The 13,808-nt window shown below is 39.2% G+C and overlaps 1 protein-coding gene and 1 non-coding gene across 2 annotated transcripts; both read right to left on the bottom strand.

Annotated features, from left to right (window-relative positions):
* Window positions 1-4,896: 4,896 nt before the first annotated feature.
* LOC141718243 (splicing factor 3B subunit 6-like protein) lies at window positions 4,897-5,533 on the bottom strand. The gene has a single exon (XM_074520622.1). The coding sequence runs from the start codon at window positions 5,429-5,431 to the stop codon at window positions 5,054-5,056; it is 378 nt and encodes a 125-aa protein (XP_074376723.1). The 5' UTR covers window positions 5,432-5,533; the 3' UTR covers window positions 4,897-5,053.
* Window positions 5,534-9,474: 3,941 nt separating this feature from the next.
* Window positions 9,475-9,581, bottom strand: LOC141722255 (small nucleolar RNA R71). Its single transcript, XR_012575275.1, has one exon. It is a non-coding gene; the product is annotated as a small nucleolar RNA R71 (small nucleolar RNA).
* Between the last annotated feature and the right edge of the window lie 4,227 nt (window positions 9,582-13,808).

Below are 13,808 nucleotides of genomic sequence, written 5' to 3'. Positions count from 1 at the left end.
TTGAGAATGGGCTTGTGGAGGGTTTGATCAACCCAGCTTCCAACATCTCATGTATCAGTCGCTCGATCTCGTCTTTCTGACTTTGGGGGTATTGATAGGGACGTACCCCTACGGGATCGCTACCTTCCTTGAGAATAATGGCATGTTCATGCCCTCGTATAGGTGGTTACCCAACTGGACTCTCAAACACCACTGCATTTTGTTATAAAACCCCAGTGATGAATTCTGGGATTTCTCTAGCTTTCCCACTGATTACATCAGCCCCTACATCCTTTCCTTCCATTACATTACACTCTACCAAGTAGCCTTCATTATCCTTGCGTAAAACCCTACGCATTGTCTTCAAGGATATTTGCGATCTTACTAGTGAAGGGTCCCCTACCAATGTTATTGGTTCTCCCCGTACTTCAAATTTCATCACCTATGTTTTCCAATTCGTCAATACCATACCTAACTTCTCCAGCCATTGTATCCCCAAAATCACATCAGAACTGCCCAATTTCAAAGGCAAAAAATCATCCACTACCTCCATCCCTCCGTCCAGATGCACCCTCACCCCTTTACAAATCCCTTCGCCCTTTATAGCATCACCATTTCCAAGAGATACTCCGAAACTTCCAGCCTCTACTACTGGTAAGTGAGCAGCAGCCACGATTCTAAGCGATATGAAATTATGCGTAGCACCGGGGTCTATCATAATAACTACATCCTGCTCCTCAATTAATCCCCGCAGCTTCATTGTCTTGGGATTTGAAAGACCAATAACAGAATTTAGAGAGACTTCAGTAATTATTTCTTCTGTAGGCGACGGTGGTACCTCAGTGTCATCACAATCAATTTCACCTTCCTCCTCTGCAATAAGCATGACACTCAATTTTTTTTTCTTACATCTATGCCCGATTACCCACTTCGCATCACACCTGTAACAGAGTCCCTTAGCCCTTTTTTCCTGCAATTCCTTCTCGGTTAAACGCCTAATATCTCCCCCATTCTGAGCTGTTGTCACCGTAGATAAGGAAGAACGTATAGAAGCTTGTGATTCAGGAGAGTGAGTTCCCCAGTTACGCGAAATAGGAGGGCTGGTTGGCACACTCATAGAATATGGACCCACAGTTGAAGCCCCCTTGCTATACACCGAGTAACTCCCTGTTTTAATTGTGCTTAAGCCTGGCTTTCTGTAATTAACAATCCTTTATTTCTCTTCCACACGAACTGCAAGTTCCATGGCGTGTTCTAGGCTTATGGGGTTCATGATCCGAATTTCTGCTTTAATTTCCTTCTTCAAGCCATTGACAAAGTGCCCAAGTAACATATCCTCCGAGACTCGATCCAAAGGCGCCGCAGTTTCAATGAACTTACGGCGATATTCATTTACGGTCGTGGTTTGAACCGTAGCCAGCCATTGTTCGTATAACGAACCACCATTCATTGAACGAAACTGTCATATAACAAACAGCTTGAGATCGGCCCAACGCCGTATAGGATGCCGCTTATTTTCCCACTGGTACCATCTGAGAGCATCTTCCTTCATGGCCACTGCCGCTGCATCTAGCATCTCTTCTTCCGTTAACTTATAGAAATTAAAATACCGCTCCACTCGCAACACCCAACCATCCGGATCACTCCCATCGAACACCGGCATGTCAAGCTTTCTATATCGCCAGTTAGCCATACTCCCATCAGCCGTACCCCCACCTGAAACACCGTGGTATCCACCCCCATTTGTACCACCAGTTGTATAGATTTTACCACTAAAGCCCTTTTCCAGGTCCTCTATGCCTGCCAATGTTGACCCAAGGCTACATGTGCACAACCCATGATGGTCCACACTCGTCTCTGCCCTTTCAGGTACCACCCATTGCGTCGTATGTAGCCCGGTCATTGTAGATCTCATCTCCGCTTGAAACTTCAATTGTTCATTCCTCATAGAATTAATTAGGCTTTCGTGATATTCTCGACTTCGATTTATTCTTCCTTCAAGTTTACCCATCATGGCTTCGATCTCAACTCCCAATTTCTTCGTTGCCTGACCTTGCCCATCCATTAAAACCTCTGTTACTGAGTAACGCATAGCGTCCATCGCTGCCTCCACCGTTTTCGTCACCATCCCTTTCATCGATTCCTCCAATTCCATTACCTTCTGCTCAATCAAGTCTAATCGTTGCGTCGTCGCCGGAGGACCCATCAGATCTACTGCTCTGATACCACTTTGTAATGGAATCAATATGATAAATAATGAAACAAACTGTTCTCACTTCTCATTCAATCAAAACAACGATTCACACCAAGTGACTACTGAATTAAAGAGAGATAGATCTGGGCATTCGAGAGGCCAGTCTCTCCAATAATACGAAAATAACAATTACAAAATATCTGATGGGAAACCCTAGCAGCTTGCTTGTGCATATATGAGTTGTCCCTCCTTTTTTTCCTACTGAATTTCCTTCTTTACCCTTGGACTCCACCTTTGACTTCACTCTCCTTTTCTTTTTATACATTTACCTCTTTTGTTCCTGAGTTGCCTTACACTTTTACTCCTTTGCCCCTAAATTGTTTCCTTGAGTACACTGATGGTAATTTGGTATTCGTATGCATCACAAGATGATAATCTAAGCCTGTCAGAATGTGAAATCAAAAATCAAAAATTATTATTATTGCAGAACAGAAAAATATTGAATGACATTTTGTTGTCCAAACCACAACACATTTTATAAAATATATACCTTTCCCTTTGTTGGTGATGACCGATCGATGACAAACTTGTACAGAAGATGCCAACAGGCTTTTCTTTGACAGCTGCATCAGGACTTCAGTACTTTCATAATTAAGGTAATCAATCCTTCTGTCAGTGCATTGATTAGCCGTAGCTCCTTACTGAACAAGATATGACATTGTATATTGCAGAACACCACCCATTGGGTTATTTACAAATCTATATCGCTGGAGATACCAACTATTCTTTCTAGACTTTTCCTGGATATCAAATCTGAGAACATGAAGGCAGTACAATGTAATTCTTGTATTTTAGTATTTGTGCAATAGATTTTGAATCAGACTCGTTTCACATATGGTATTAATGTAGAAAACATCTTTCCATATACAACATGTGCTACAGCTTCTGGTATGAGGTTGAACTAGATTGTGGTTGTGAACCTGCAGATGAGTAAATAGGCACTTCATGGGAGTAATCATTCATGAGTGAATGTTAACATCTGATTTCCGGTAAGCAGTTTATTAGTATTTTGTGCAGGTCTTCTCTATAATATTTATTGGTACCAATTGTATTCTTGTATGATTTTCTGATCGTAGGTTCATCTGTAGACAGGATACCAGAGACCTGCATAATTAATGTGTTCCTTTAATATAGACAATGGCCTGCCAAACATCTACTCTTTATGCTTCAAACCCACAAAACCTTCCCAGCTCCTCTACTCTTGCTAGAAACTCAGTTATGATTTTCTGGTGAATATTATCTGTAGAACGGTCTATTTAAATTTATTTTGAGCAGTTGCAACTTGCATGACACTGCCTGAATTTTGATTCCCAAAGACAGACTTGTGAGAAAAATTCATAGGTCTTTCCCTACTTATGATCTGCCTTAGCCCTCCAATAGCTGATAAAATCATCAGTATTATACCCACCCAAGCTATAAACCTAATATATTTTTTAAAAAATTTCAAATTAAGTGAAATTAGAAACAGAGGCATATTATACAAATAAAAACTTTTTGACAATGTTTAACTGTACATACCCAGTTGGTAACCCAAGACAGGCTGATTTTTTTACAGTCGAAAGATAGCAAGCTACATTACACAGCGGAGCTAAATAGAAAGGAGGAAAAAAAAATCCTTGTCATTGCTATATAGCTAATATTAAAACCCTTTAATGTTGGAAAGGTCGGTGTTACTTAAAAAATATGTGACTAAAGGCGAAAGGGAAACAAATGCTGATAAAAATGGTAAAAGCTGAAAGTACGAAAAAATACAATTATTCTCAAAAAAATTGAAAAATTACAATTAATCTCAAACAAATCACATTATACCTATATATACAAATCACCATGTCACTTGCCTACTTATAAATTCCGGGAAATAAGCGGTGCAAAACTTAGTACAAATTTTAATTTCTTTACCAGTGTCTGTCATAATAAGTACTGGAATTGCATACATAGCAAACCAGAAACATCAGTTGTCATCAAACCCTGGAGGAAATACAATGGTCACACAAGGTGCATATCTTTTTAACTACTTGAATCCCTGTTAGCCTCCATTCCAATAACGTAACGAAACAATTAGAGCTAAATGACCGAACGAACATATCTGGTTGGGAATGGCCACGTGTGGTTCTTTAGGCTAACAAGTATATTATCTCAAACTGCATTCCATACATCAAATAACCTATTAGAGAAACAGGGAAGTAGCACAAACCTCAACTAGTTTAAAATCATCAAAATTCAAAGCAGGACAAACCTCAAGTAGGTTTCCTGCATAAATTAAAGCTCAAGCCTATGATCATCTAACAAATTGGTTCTCGAGGTTCCCCATTGTTGTTCTCGAGCAAATAGATAATTGTTTTTGTGTGCACAAGAACGTGGGAACGGCAAGTTGCTTCTTTGACCATGTAATGTAGGCTGACATCTCAAATGGAAATGTAACATTGTCCTATAAACATTGACCCCCCCCCCCAAAAAAAAAAAAACTTTGCTCCCAAAATCCAATCAAAACAAGAAAAACACACCATATAGCAGTAGAACAATGTTAAACATACCAAGTGAATACACACCCCATTATGAAAGGTCAAAAACTCAGAACAACGCAAATATATAACTACATTCCCCTAAAAATTGACAGGAACTGATAACCAATTCATTAGAACACAATTCATGTAAGTAGCATAGCAAATAAACATCAATGTCTAAATCGCAAAAGAAACTAATCCATATGAGTTAAACATACCAATACACAAGTCGGAAATAACGAATCCTTAGTTAAAAAAAAACAATTTATAACAGTAAAATACATAATCGAATACATCTCGAAAACACGAAACAACCCTAATCTTTAGTCGAAACACCGTACTTCTCCTGCAACTTGGTAATCTCATCCTCCTTTTTCTTATGATCAAACTTCTTACTCATCTTAGCCTGCTGATAATACAACACAATCAAGTACCTATTAGCCACATTAAACCCGGAGAGATGATCAACAGCAGTCTTGGCATCGTAAATATCTTCGTAAACAACAAAGGCAGTGCCACGTGTGTCCTTACCGTTACCAAGACGAATCTGACGAATAGCGCCGTACTTACCGAAAATATCGTACATCTCTTCGCTGGTGATGTTGAAGGGGAGATTGCGAACGTAGAGAACGCGATTTACTTCTGGTGGGAGACGCGTGTTGCCCTTGCGCAAACTGATTGTCGCTGCTGCCATTGTTAGGGTTTTGAGGGAGAGAGAGATTGGGGGTAATTGGGTAAGGACTGAAATTAAATATTGGCTCGTTCTTTGAATATCTGAATTCTGAACTATAATGTTCTCCTGCTATTTAAAAAAGAATTAAAAATAGTAGAAAACAATTATGCTTCGTACTCTTCTCAAAGTCGGCGATTAGCCAGGGATCAATCAGTTAATTTGAATAAATATTTAGAAACATAAAAAAAAGTGTATATAAATTTATAAAAAATTTGAGAAAAATAATAATCTCGTATACATATTTATAGTACTATTTTAACTGATCAAATAATAAACTTTCTTAATATTTAATCTCAAAATGTTAGATCTTAAAAATTATTTTTACTTTAATAATATTTCATATTTTAAATGTATTTTTTTTAATAATTATAAAAATTATATATGTATAATTAAAATAGTAAAATAATTATATGTATTATTATTTGTAAATAAAAAAATATTAAATTAGTTCTGATTAATAACCCGATTAATCATTTTCAATTAATTCCCGATTACCTTGGACGGTGTCTCCACATAATAAATCAGATTCCGGCTTTTTACAACAGGGCTCACATAGATATAAATAATCTTTGTCTTTATAAATACTAGCTTAAAATCCATGCGACGCACGGATTGCACAGATTTTTTTTAATATTGTATAATTTTTTTAAAAAAAATTGAATTCAATTTTTAATTTTGTTCATTTAAAATTTTAAATGGTATGACTTCATAATAATTATATTAGTAGGCGTATATGTTCATAACTTTTTAAAACATTTAAATTTATTTAAAGTGATAGCACTAGTTAGGAGGGAAATGTTATTATAACGAAATTATAATTTTACTGAGGATAAAAATATAATGTTTTCATTATGTTGAGACCTTAAAAAATATTATTTTAGCATGTTGATTACTTAATTAACAGTAATTCTATAAAAGATATTAGAAAAAGACAATATTACTGATTGAACGATATAGTTTTATTGATAATTCTATGTGTATTTTTTAAAAAAATAAGATTTACGTTTTATTTAAAATTTGATTTTTAGTTCACATCAACAGGATAGGGAATAAAATAAACCCTGATTACGTAACTAATATCGTATTAATTGTATTAACATTGTGCTGGCAATTAAGCCCATTAGAATAGGCCCAAGACCCTTGATAAGGGCCCAACAATAGCCTAGGAACATAATTGGTGTTGAAATTAATTAAACCAGATACTGTCCAATAACAAAACCCAATTGGAAAGGGCCCAAAACTCTGAATATTAATTAATTTCGTAATTAATTAATAAAGGAGAAATCAACTGTTAAGATGAGTCCCAATGAGGATATAAATCCTTATAGATTAGCCCCCAAGGGACCTGATAGGATAAGGAATCAGTTTCCTATTTCCTAGGACTCCAAAGTCCATTCTGATTCTGAGACTTGCCCACCAAGTCTCCTAACCCAAGTCCAATTCAAGGACTCCCAACGCCTATATAAGGGGTCTCACCCCCACCAATCAAGAACTACATTTTTTGGCTTGATTCTAGATTACAGAGATACGTAGGCATCTCGTAAAGGCAGAGTTAGGTTACGAAACACGAGAGCAGCCATTAAAGACCTTGAGCTCCCGAACCTTAGTAATAAATACAGCAATTAATAGACCCTAATTCTTAATCCATAATATTTGGCGCCTTTTGTGGGAAGGCACAACAACAACTATGGCGAGAACACGGAGAGGAAGCAGCGCCCTTGAAGGAGGAACACCAGCGGGGACGACCCAAACGATTTCGTCAACAGTGAAGGTACCTCCGCATTCAACCTATGCCGCCACTCAAGGAGGAGCCCATGTAGGGGCAACTGAACCTCAACCTCAAGGGACGATTCCCTCGGCTCCTCAAGGGACGAATCCTCAACTTCAACAGCTACATACACCTGTGAATTCTCGACCCGTTGGGTATGAGTATTTGATAAGTGGCATTTTATACAACTTAGAACGTCTTATAATAGCTTGAATTGGTGTCTTGAAATCAAGTATTTTGTGTATTTGATGCGTTTTTCTAGTGTTTGTGTATTTCAGGGTATTAATTGTATTTCGGGAGAGAATTCATCGATAATAAGCCTTAGCATGTGTTTAGCATTGCAAGTGGGAAGATAGGAGCAGATTGCAGCGAAGAAACGGAAGAAAAACATATCAGTTTCCAGAAGGGGGCTGAGCGCCCGCTCAAGAATGCTGAGCGGCCGCGCAGGGTCAGATTTTCAGAATTAATATTTTAGACTCCTATTTCTGTTTGACTTCCAACTTCTGAGTTAGTTGGGCTTTATGAGACTCCTATATAAGTAGATTTCAGAGACGTTTCACAAAGGTTGGATCGTAGTATTAATCGAAGAGCAAGGAGATAAGGAAGAAGACCGTTTTAGAACACCGCAACGAAGAGGAAGCATATTTTCTTGTAATTCTTTATTTCGTTGTAACGTTGGATGCTAGTTTTCTTTACTTTGAACCTATTTACTCTTGTGACGTACTCTGGTTTAATATAAGTAGTTTTAGATATTATTCTCGTGTGTTATTATCATGTTTTCATATTAACCCATGATGACGATGAGTGATATTATGGGCTAATCGTGATCATGGGGTCGTAACGGATTTACTATGGAATTCTTTAGTTAGTTATTTAATACCTTAGTGTGTGATGATTGTATGATATCTAGTATTGGTTGTGCGTATTCGTCTTATGTGTGTCGCGAAGATATAAGATAGGGTGTTAATCTCTTGTGAAGCGACGGTGGATCTTGAGATTTAGAACTTGCCATGCTAGCATAGGTTCATGTAAGAGTATGCATGATTAGTGGGTAACTCTAACTGTTTTACTTGCCCTGTGTAATCAAAAGGAATAACTTGTGCTTAAATCGTTATGTTGTCAATTTCTGTAGACATATAGGGACTCAACATAATTGATGCCTATTCAACTTCTATCTTAATTGTGGATGCTTGGTAGAATGGTATTAGTACAATGAAAGTTGGCTTTTATCAGTTTCGTGTTATTCGATTAATATCATCACTGTTACATGCTAAGGGTAATAACAATAGCTATTGAAGGAAGTAGTAATGAAGTTGTGATCTCATGAGTGTTTTAATATTGTTAATTCAAGTGTTAATTAAGTGTTTAATTCTAGTAGTTAATTGTAGTTAATAACTAGTTAATCAAATCTAAGTGTTATTGTCTTAACATTGAGAAGTAATCATACACTGGTGAGTGAGTTTAATTGAACATAATTAGTCTGAGTCTCTGTGGGAACGAACTAGAAAGTATTCTATATTACTTGCGAACGCGTATACTTGCGTGTGTTACTAGCGCGTGTTTTCGCCCTAACAAGTTTTTGGCGCCGCTGCCGGAGACTCGACGTATTTGTTTAGTTTATGTACTTACCATCATTGGTCATTAGGACTCAGTGATTAAGACATGTTACTTATTATTTCCTGTTGTGTTTCAGGTACTGTAGCGAGCGTTTATGCAAACTCATTCTCGTACTCGCAAGAGGACTTTAGATACGTCTGAGGAGACAGATGAAGTTCTTGATATTCCGGAGAAGATAGATTTTGAAGATTCGGATTCAGGAAGTGAGCAGAAAGAACCAGTAAGCATGGGTGATCGTTTAGTTCCGGCAGATCCAGCTCTTATGGACTTTTCTCGGCCTAAAATTGATGACATTCAGTCCAGCATTCTTCATCCGGCCATTCAGGCTAACACCTTTGAAATCAAGCCGGGCACTATTCAGATGGTGCAGAATTCTGTTTCTTTCGGAGGTGCTGCGACTAAAGACCCCAACATGCACATAAGGAATTTTGTCGAGATCTGCAGTACTTTCAAATATAATGGTGTGACTGATGAGGCTATCAAGCTGAGGCTTTTTCCATTCTCAGTGAGGGATAAAGCTAAGGATTGGTTATATTCTGAACCAACTGGGTCTATCACTACTTGGCAAGAACTTGCGCAAAAGTTTCTGGTGCAGTTTTATCCAATGGCGAAGACTGCTGCTATGAGGAGTGCTCTTACTCAGTTTGCGCAGCAACCTACAGAATCTATGTGCGAAGCTTGGGAGCGCTACAAAGAGATGTTGAGAAAGTGTCCACATCATGGAATGCCTGATTGGATGGTGATCACTGGTTTCTATAATGGTTTGGGGGCCCAATCTCGGCCCATGCTCGATGCAGTAGCTGGAGGCGCCTTGTGGGCCAAAAGCTATACTGAGGCTTATAATCTTATTGAGACTATGGCTGCAAATGAGCATCAAAACCCAACTCAAAGGATGATACCTGGGAAGGTAGCAGTTATTCTGGAAGTCGATGCAGCTACAGCTATTGTAGCGCAGCTCCAAGCGATGTCTATGAAGGTCGACTCTCTATCCACCTATGGGGTCAATCAGATAGCTATGGTCTGTGAGCTTTGTACAGGTTCTCATGCTACGGATCAGTGTTCTCTTGTTAACGAATCTGTTCAGTATGTGAATAATTATCAGCGACAACAGCAGCCTGTGCCAGCTACTTATCATCCTAACAACAGAAATCATCCAAATTTCAGCTGGAGTAAAAATCAGAATGCTATTCAGCAACCATATCAGCAAGGCGTAAGTAAACAGTTCAATCCACCTGGATTCCAGCAAACACAGCATTATGCTCGAAGGCAATCATATCCTCAACAAGGAGGTGCAGCTCCACTCTCTAGTGCTGATTTTGAGGAACTTAAGCTGTTGTGCAAAAGTCAGGTGGATTCTATCAAGACCTTGGAAAATCAAATCGGTCAAATAGCCAATGCAGTGCTCAATCGTCAACCTGGCACACTTCCCAGTCATACTGAAGTGCCAGGCAGGAAGGAAGCTAAAGAGCAAGTCAAGGCTATTACCTTAAGGTCTGGAAAAGTTGTTGATGCTGAAAAAGCAAAAGAAGGAGAAGCTGAAGCTGGTGATGAAGAAGCTAAGCAAAAGGAGAAAGCGGCAGAACCAAGAAAGACTACTGTTGAACACACTCCTCCTGAGGGTAATACAGGGGAGAAACAGCTCTATCCTCCACCATATTTCCCTAAGAGATTGCAACAACAAAAGCTGGATAAGCAGTTCGGTAAGTTTCTGGAGGTGTTCAAGAAACTTCACATCATTATACCTTTCGCTGAGGCTCTGGAGCAAATGCCTAGTTATGCGAAATTTATGAAGAGTATTCTTTCAAGGAAGATGAAACTGGATGATCTTGAGACCGTTGCTCTAACGGAAGAATGCAGTGTTGTGCTGCAACAAAAGTTACCTCCAAAGCTTAAAGATCCAGGTAGCTTCACCATTCCTTGCACCATTGGCAAGTTATCTTTTGACAAGTGCCTTTGTGATTTGGGAGCAAGCATCAATCTGATGCCGTTATCGATCTTTAAAAAGTTGAATTTGCCTGATCCAAAGCCCACCTACATGTCTCTACAATTGGCTGATCGTTCTATTACTTACCCACGAGGCATAGTGGAGGATGTGCTAGTAAAGGTGGATAAGCTCTTCTTTCCTGCAGACTTTGTTATTCTAGATTTCGAGGAAGATAAGAAGATTCCCATAATCTTGGGAATACCTTTCTTGGCTACAGGCCGTACCTTGATAGATGTGCAGAAAGGTGAACTTACTATACGGGTGCAGGATCAGGATGTGACATTCAATGTATTCAAAGCAATGAAATTCCCTACAGAAGATGAGGAGTGCTTAAAAGTGGATTTGATTGATTCTGCGGTTACTTCAGAACTTGATCATATGCTAATGTCTGATGCATTAGAGAAGGCCTTAGTGGGGGATTTTGACAGTGATGATGAGGATGGTAATGAGCAATTACAATATCTAAATATTTCTCCCTGGAGGCGAAAGCTAGACATGCCATTTGAATCTCTTGGTACTTCTGACCTCAAAAATGCTGAAGGAAAGCTCAAACCATCAATTGAGGAAGCACCTACCTTGGAGCTTAAACCATTGCCTGAACACTTGAGGTATGCTTTTGTAGGTGATGCATCTACTTTACCTGTTATTATTGCATCTGACCTTTCAGGTAGTGAGGAGGACAAGCTCTTAAGGATCTTGAGAGAATTCAAATCGGCTATCGGATGGACTATAGTAGACATCAAAGGGATCAGCCCTTCATACTGCATGCATAAGATTCTGCTAGAAGAGGGTAGTAAGCCGACTATTGAGCAAGAGCGCAGACTTAATCCTATCATGAAAGAAGTGGTGAAGAAAAAAATTCTGAAGTGGCTGGATGCAGGAATCATTTATCCTATTTCTGACAGTTCTTGGGTGAGCCCCGTAAATGTGTACCTAAGAAAAGAGGTATCACTGTGGTAGCAAATGAGAAGAACGAGTTCATCCCCACGAGAACAGTCACAGGATGGAGGGTATGCATGGACTACAGAAAGTTGAACAAGGCCACAAGGAAGGATCACTTCCCTCTTCCGTTTATTGATCAGATGCTTGACAGGTTGGCCGGTCATGAGTATTATTGTCTTCTGGATGGTTATTCGGGGTATAATCAGATTTGTATTGCACCAGAGGATCAAGAAAAGACTACCTTCACTTGTCCATTTGGTACGTTTGCTTTTCACAGAGTTTCGTTTGGGTTATGTGGCGCTCCGGCCACTTTTCAGAGATGTATGATGGCTATATTCTCTGATATGATTGGAAATAATGTCGAGGTGTTCATGGACAACTTCTCCGTCTTTGGACATTCGTATGATGAATGTTTGAATAATCTTCGTGCAGTACTCAAAAGGTGTGTGGAAACTAATTTGGTGCTCAATTGGGAAAAATGTCATTTTATGGCGTGAAGGCATTATTCTTGGGCATAAGGTCTCTAGAAAGGGTCTTGAGGTGGACAAAGCCAAGGTGGGAGTCATTGAAAATCTTCCACCACCTATTTCTGTGAAAGGAATTCGTAGTTTTCTTGGTCATGCGGGTTTTTATCGGCGTTTTATCAAGGACTTTTCGAAGATATCTAAGCCGTTGTACAACTTGCTTGAGAAGGATGCGTCTTTTAAATTTGATGATGACTGCTTAACGGCATTCGAGACTCTTAAGAAGAGTTTGATAACTGCACCAGTTATTATAGCACCTGATTGGACAGAGCCTTTTGAGATGATGTGTGATGCAAGTGATTATGCAGTGGGTGCAGTTCTTGGGCAGCGCAAGAATAATCTCTTTCATGTGGTCTACTATGCTAGCAATACCTTAAATGGGGCCCAAATGAACTACACCACTACTGAGAAAGAGCTCTTGGCTATAGTTTTTGGTTTCGAAAAATTTTGATCTTATTTGCTTGGGAAAAAGGTGACAGTGTTCACTGATCATGCGGCCATCCGCTATTTGGTTTCCAAGAAGGATTTGAAGCCTAGACTCATTCGTTGGGTGCTCTTGCTACAGGAATTTGAGGTAGAGATCAAGGATCGAAAAGGTACTGAGAATCAAGTAGCTGACCATCTCTCTAGATTGTAGAATCCCGAGTCTACTTCACATGATAAGACATTAATCAACGAATCTTTTCCGGATGAGCAGTTGTTTGCAGTTTAGGAGGAAGAGCCATGGTTCGCAGATATTGTGAATTATCTTGTCAGCAATATGCCTCCTAATTTGACCACAGCTCAAAAGAAGAAGTTTCTGCATGAGGTGAAGTGGTATATGTGGGATGAACCGTATTTGTTTAGACAGGGAGCTGACCAGATCATCAGGAGATGTATCCCATTATATGAGATGGAGGGGATATTACGAGACTTCCACTCCACAGTTTATGGTGGACACTATGGTGGTGAGAAGACGGCAGCTCGTATTCTGCAAGCAGGTTTTTTCTGGCCTACTTTAATTAAGGATGCTCATCAGTTCGTTTTAAGGTGTGATCGTTGCCAAAGAGTGGGAAATCTTACGAGAAAGGATGAGATGCCGTTAAATGTGATGCTTGAAGTCGAGGTCTTTGATGTTTGGGGAATCAATTTTATGGGGCCTTTTGTCTCGTCCTGTAATAATCAGTACATCTTGCTGGCAGTCGATTATGTCTCAAAATGGGTAGAAGTCAAAGCTCTACCGATGAATGATGCAAAGGCAGTGTTGAATTTTCTTCATAAGCAGATTTTCACAAGGTTTGGAACGCCATGAGTAATCATTAGCGATGAAGGGTCGCATTTCTGCAACCGTAAGTTTACTTCTATGATGCAGCACTACAATGTGAATCATCGTGTTGCTACTGCCTATCATCCGCAAACGAATGGTCAAGCGGAAGTGTCTAATAGAGAAATCAAGCGCATTTTAGAGAAGGTTGTTTGTCCGTCAAGGAAGGATTGGTCTTTAAAGCTCGATGAAGCTGTTTG

The sequence above is a fragment of the Apium graveolens genome, chromosome 4, assembly GCF_009905375.1.
Source record: "Apium graveolens cultivar Ventura chromosome 4, ASM990537v1, whole genome shotgun sequence".
Lineage (NCBI taxonomy): Eukaryota > Viridiplantae > Streptophyta > Magnoliopsida > Apiales > Apiaceae > Apium > Apium graveolens.
Note: the sequence above shows the minus strand (reverse complement) of the source record. Positions and strands in the feature narration are given on the sequence as shown.

Bases quoted from the DNA above. Each gene is read 5' to 3' on its own strand.
- LOC141718243 (XM_074520622.1), bottom strand. From the start codon at position 5,431: ATGGCAGCAGCGACAATCAGTTTGCGCAAGGGCAACACGCGTCTCCCA.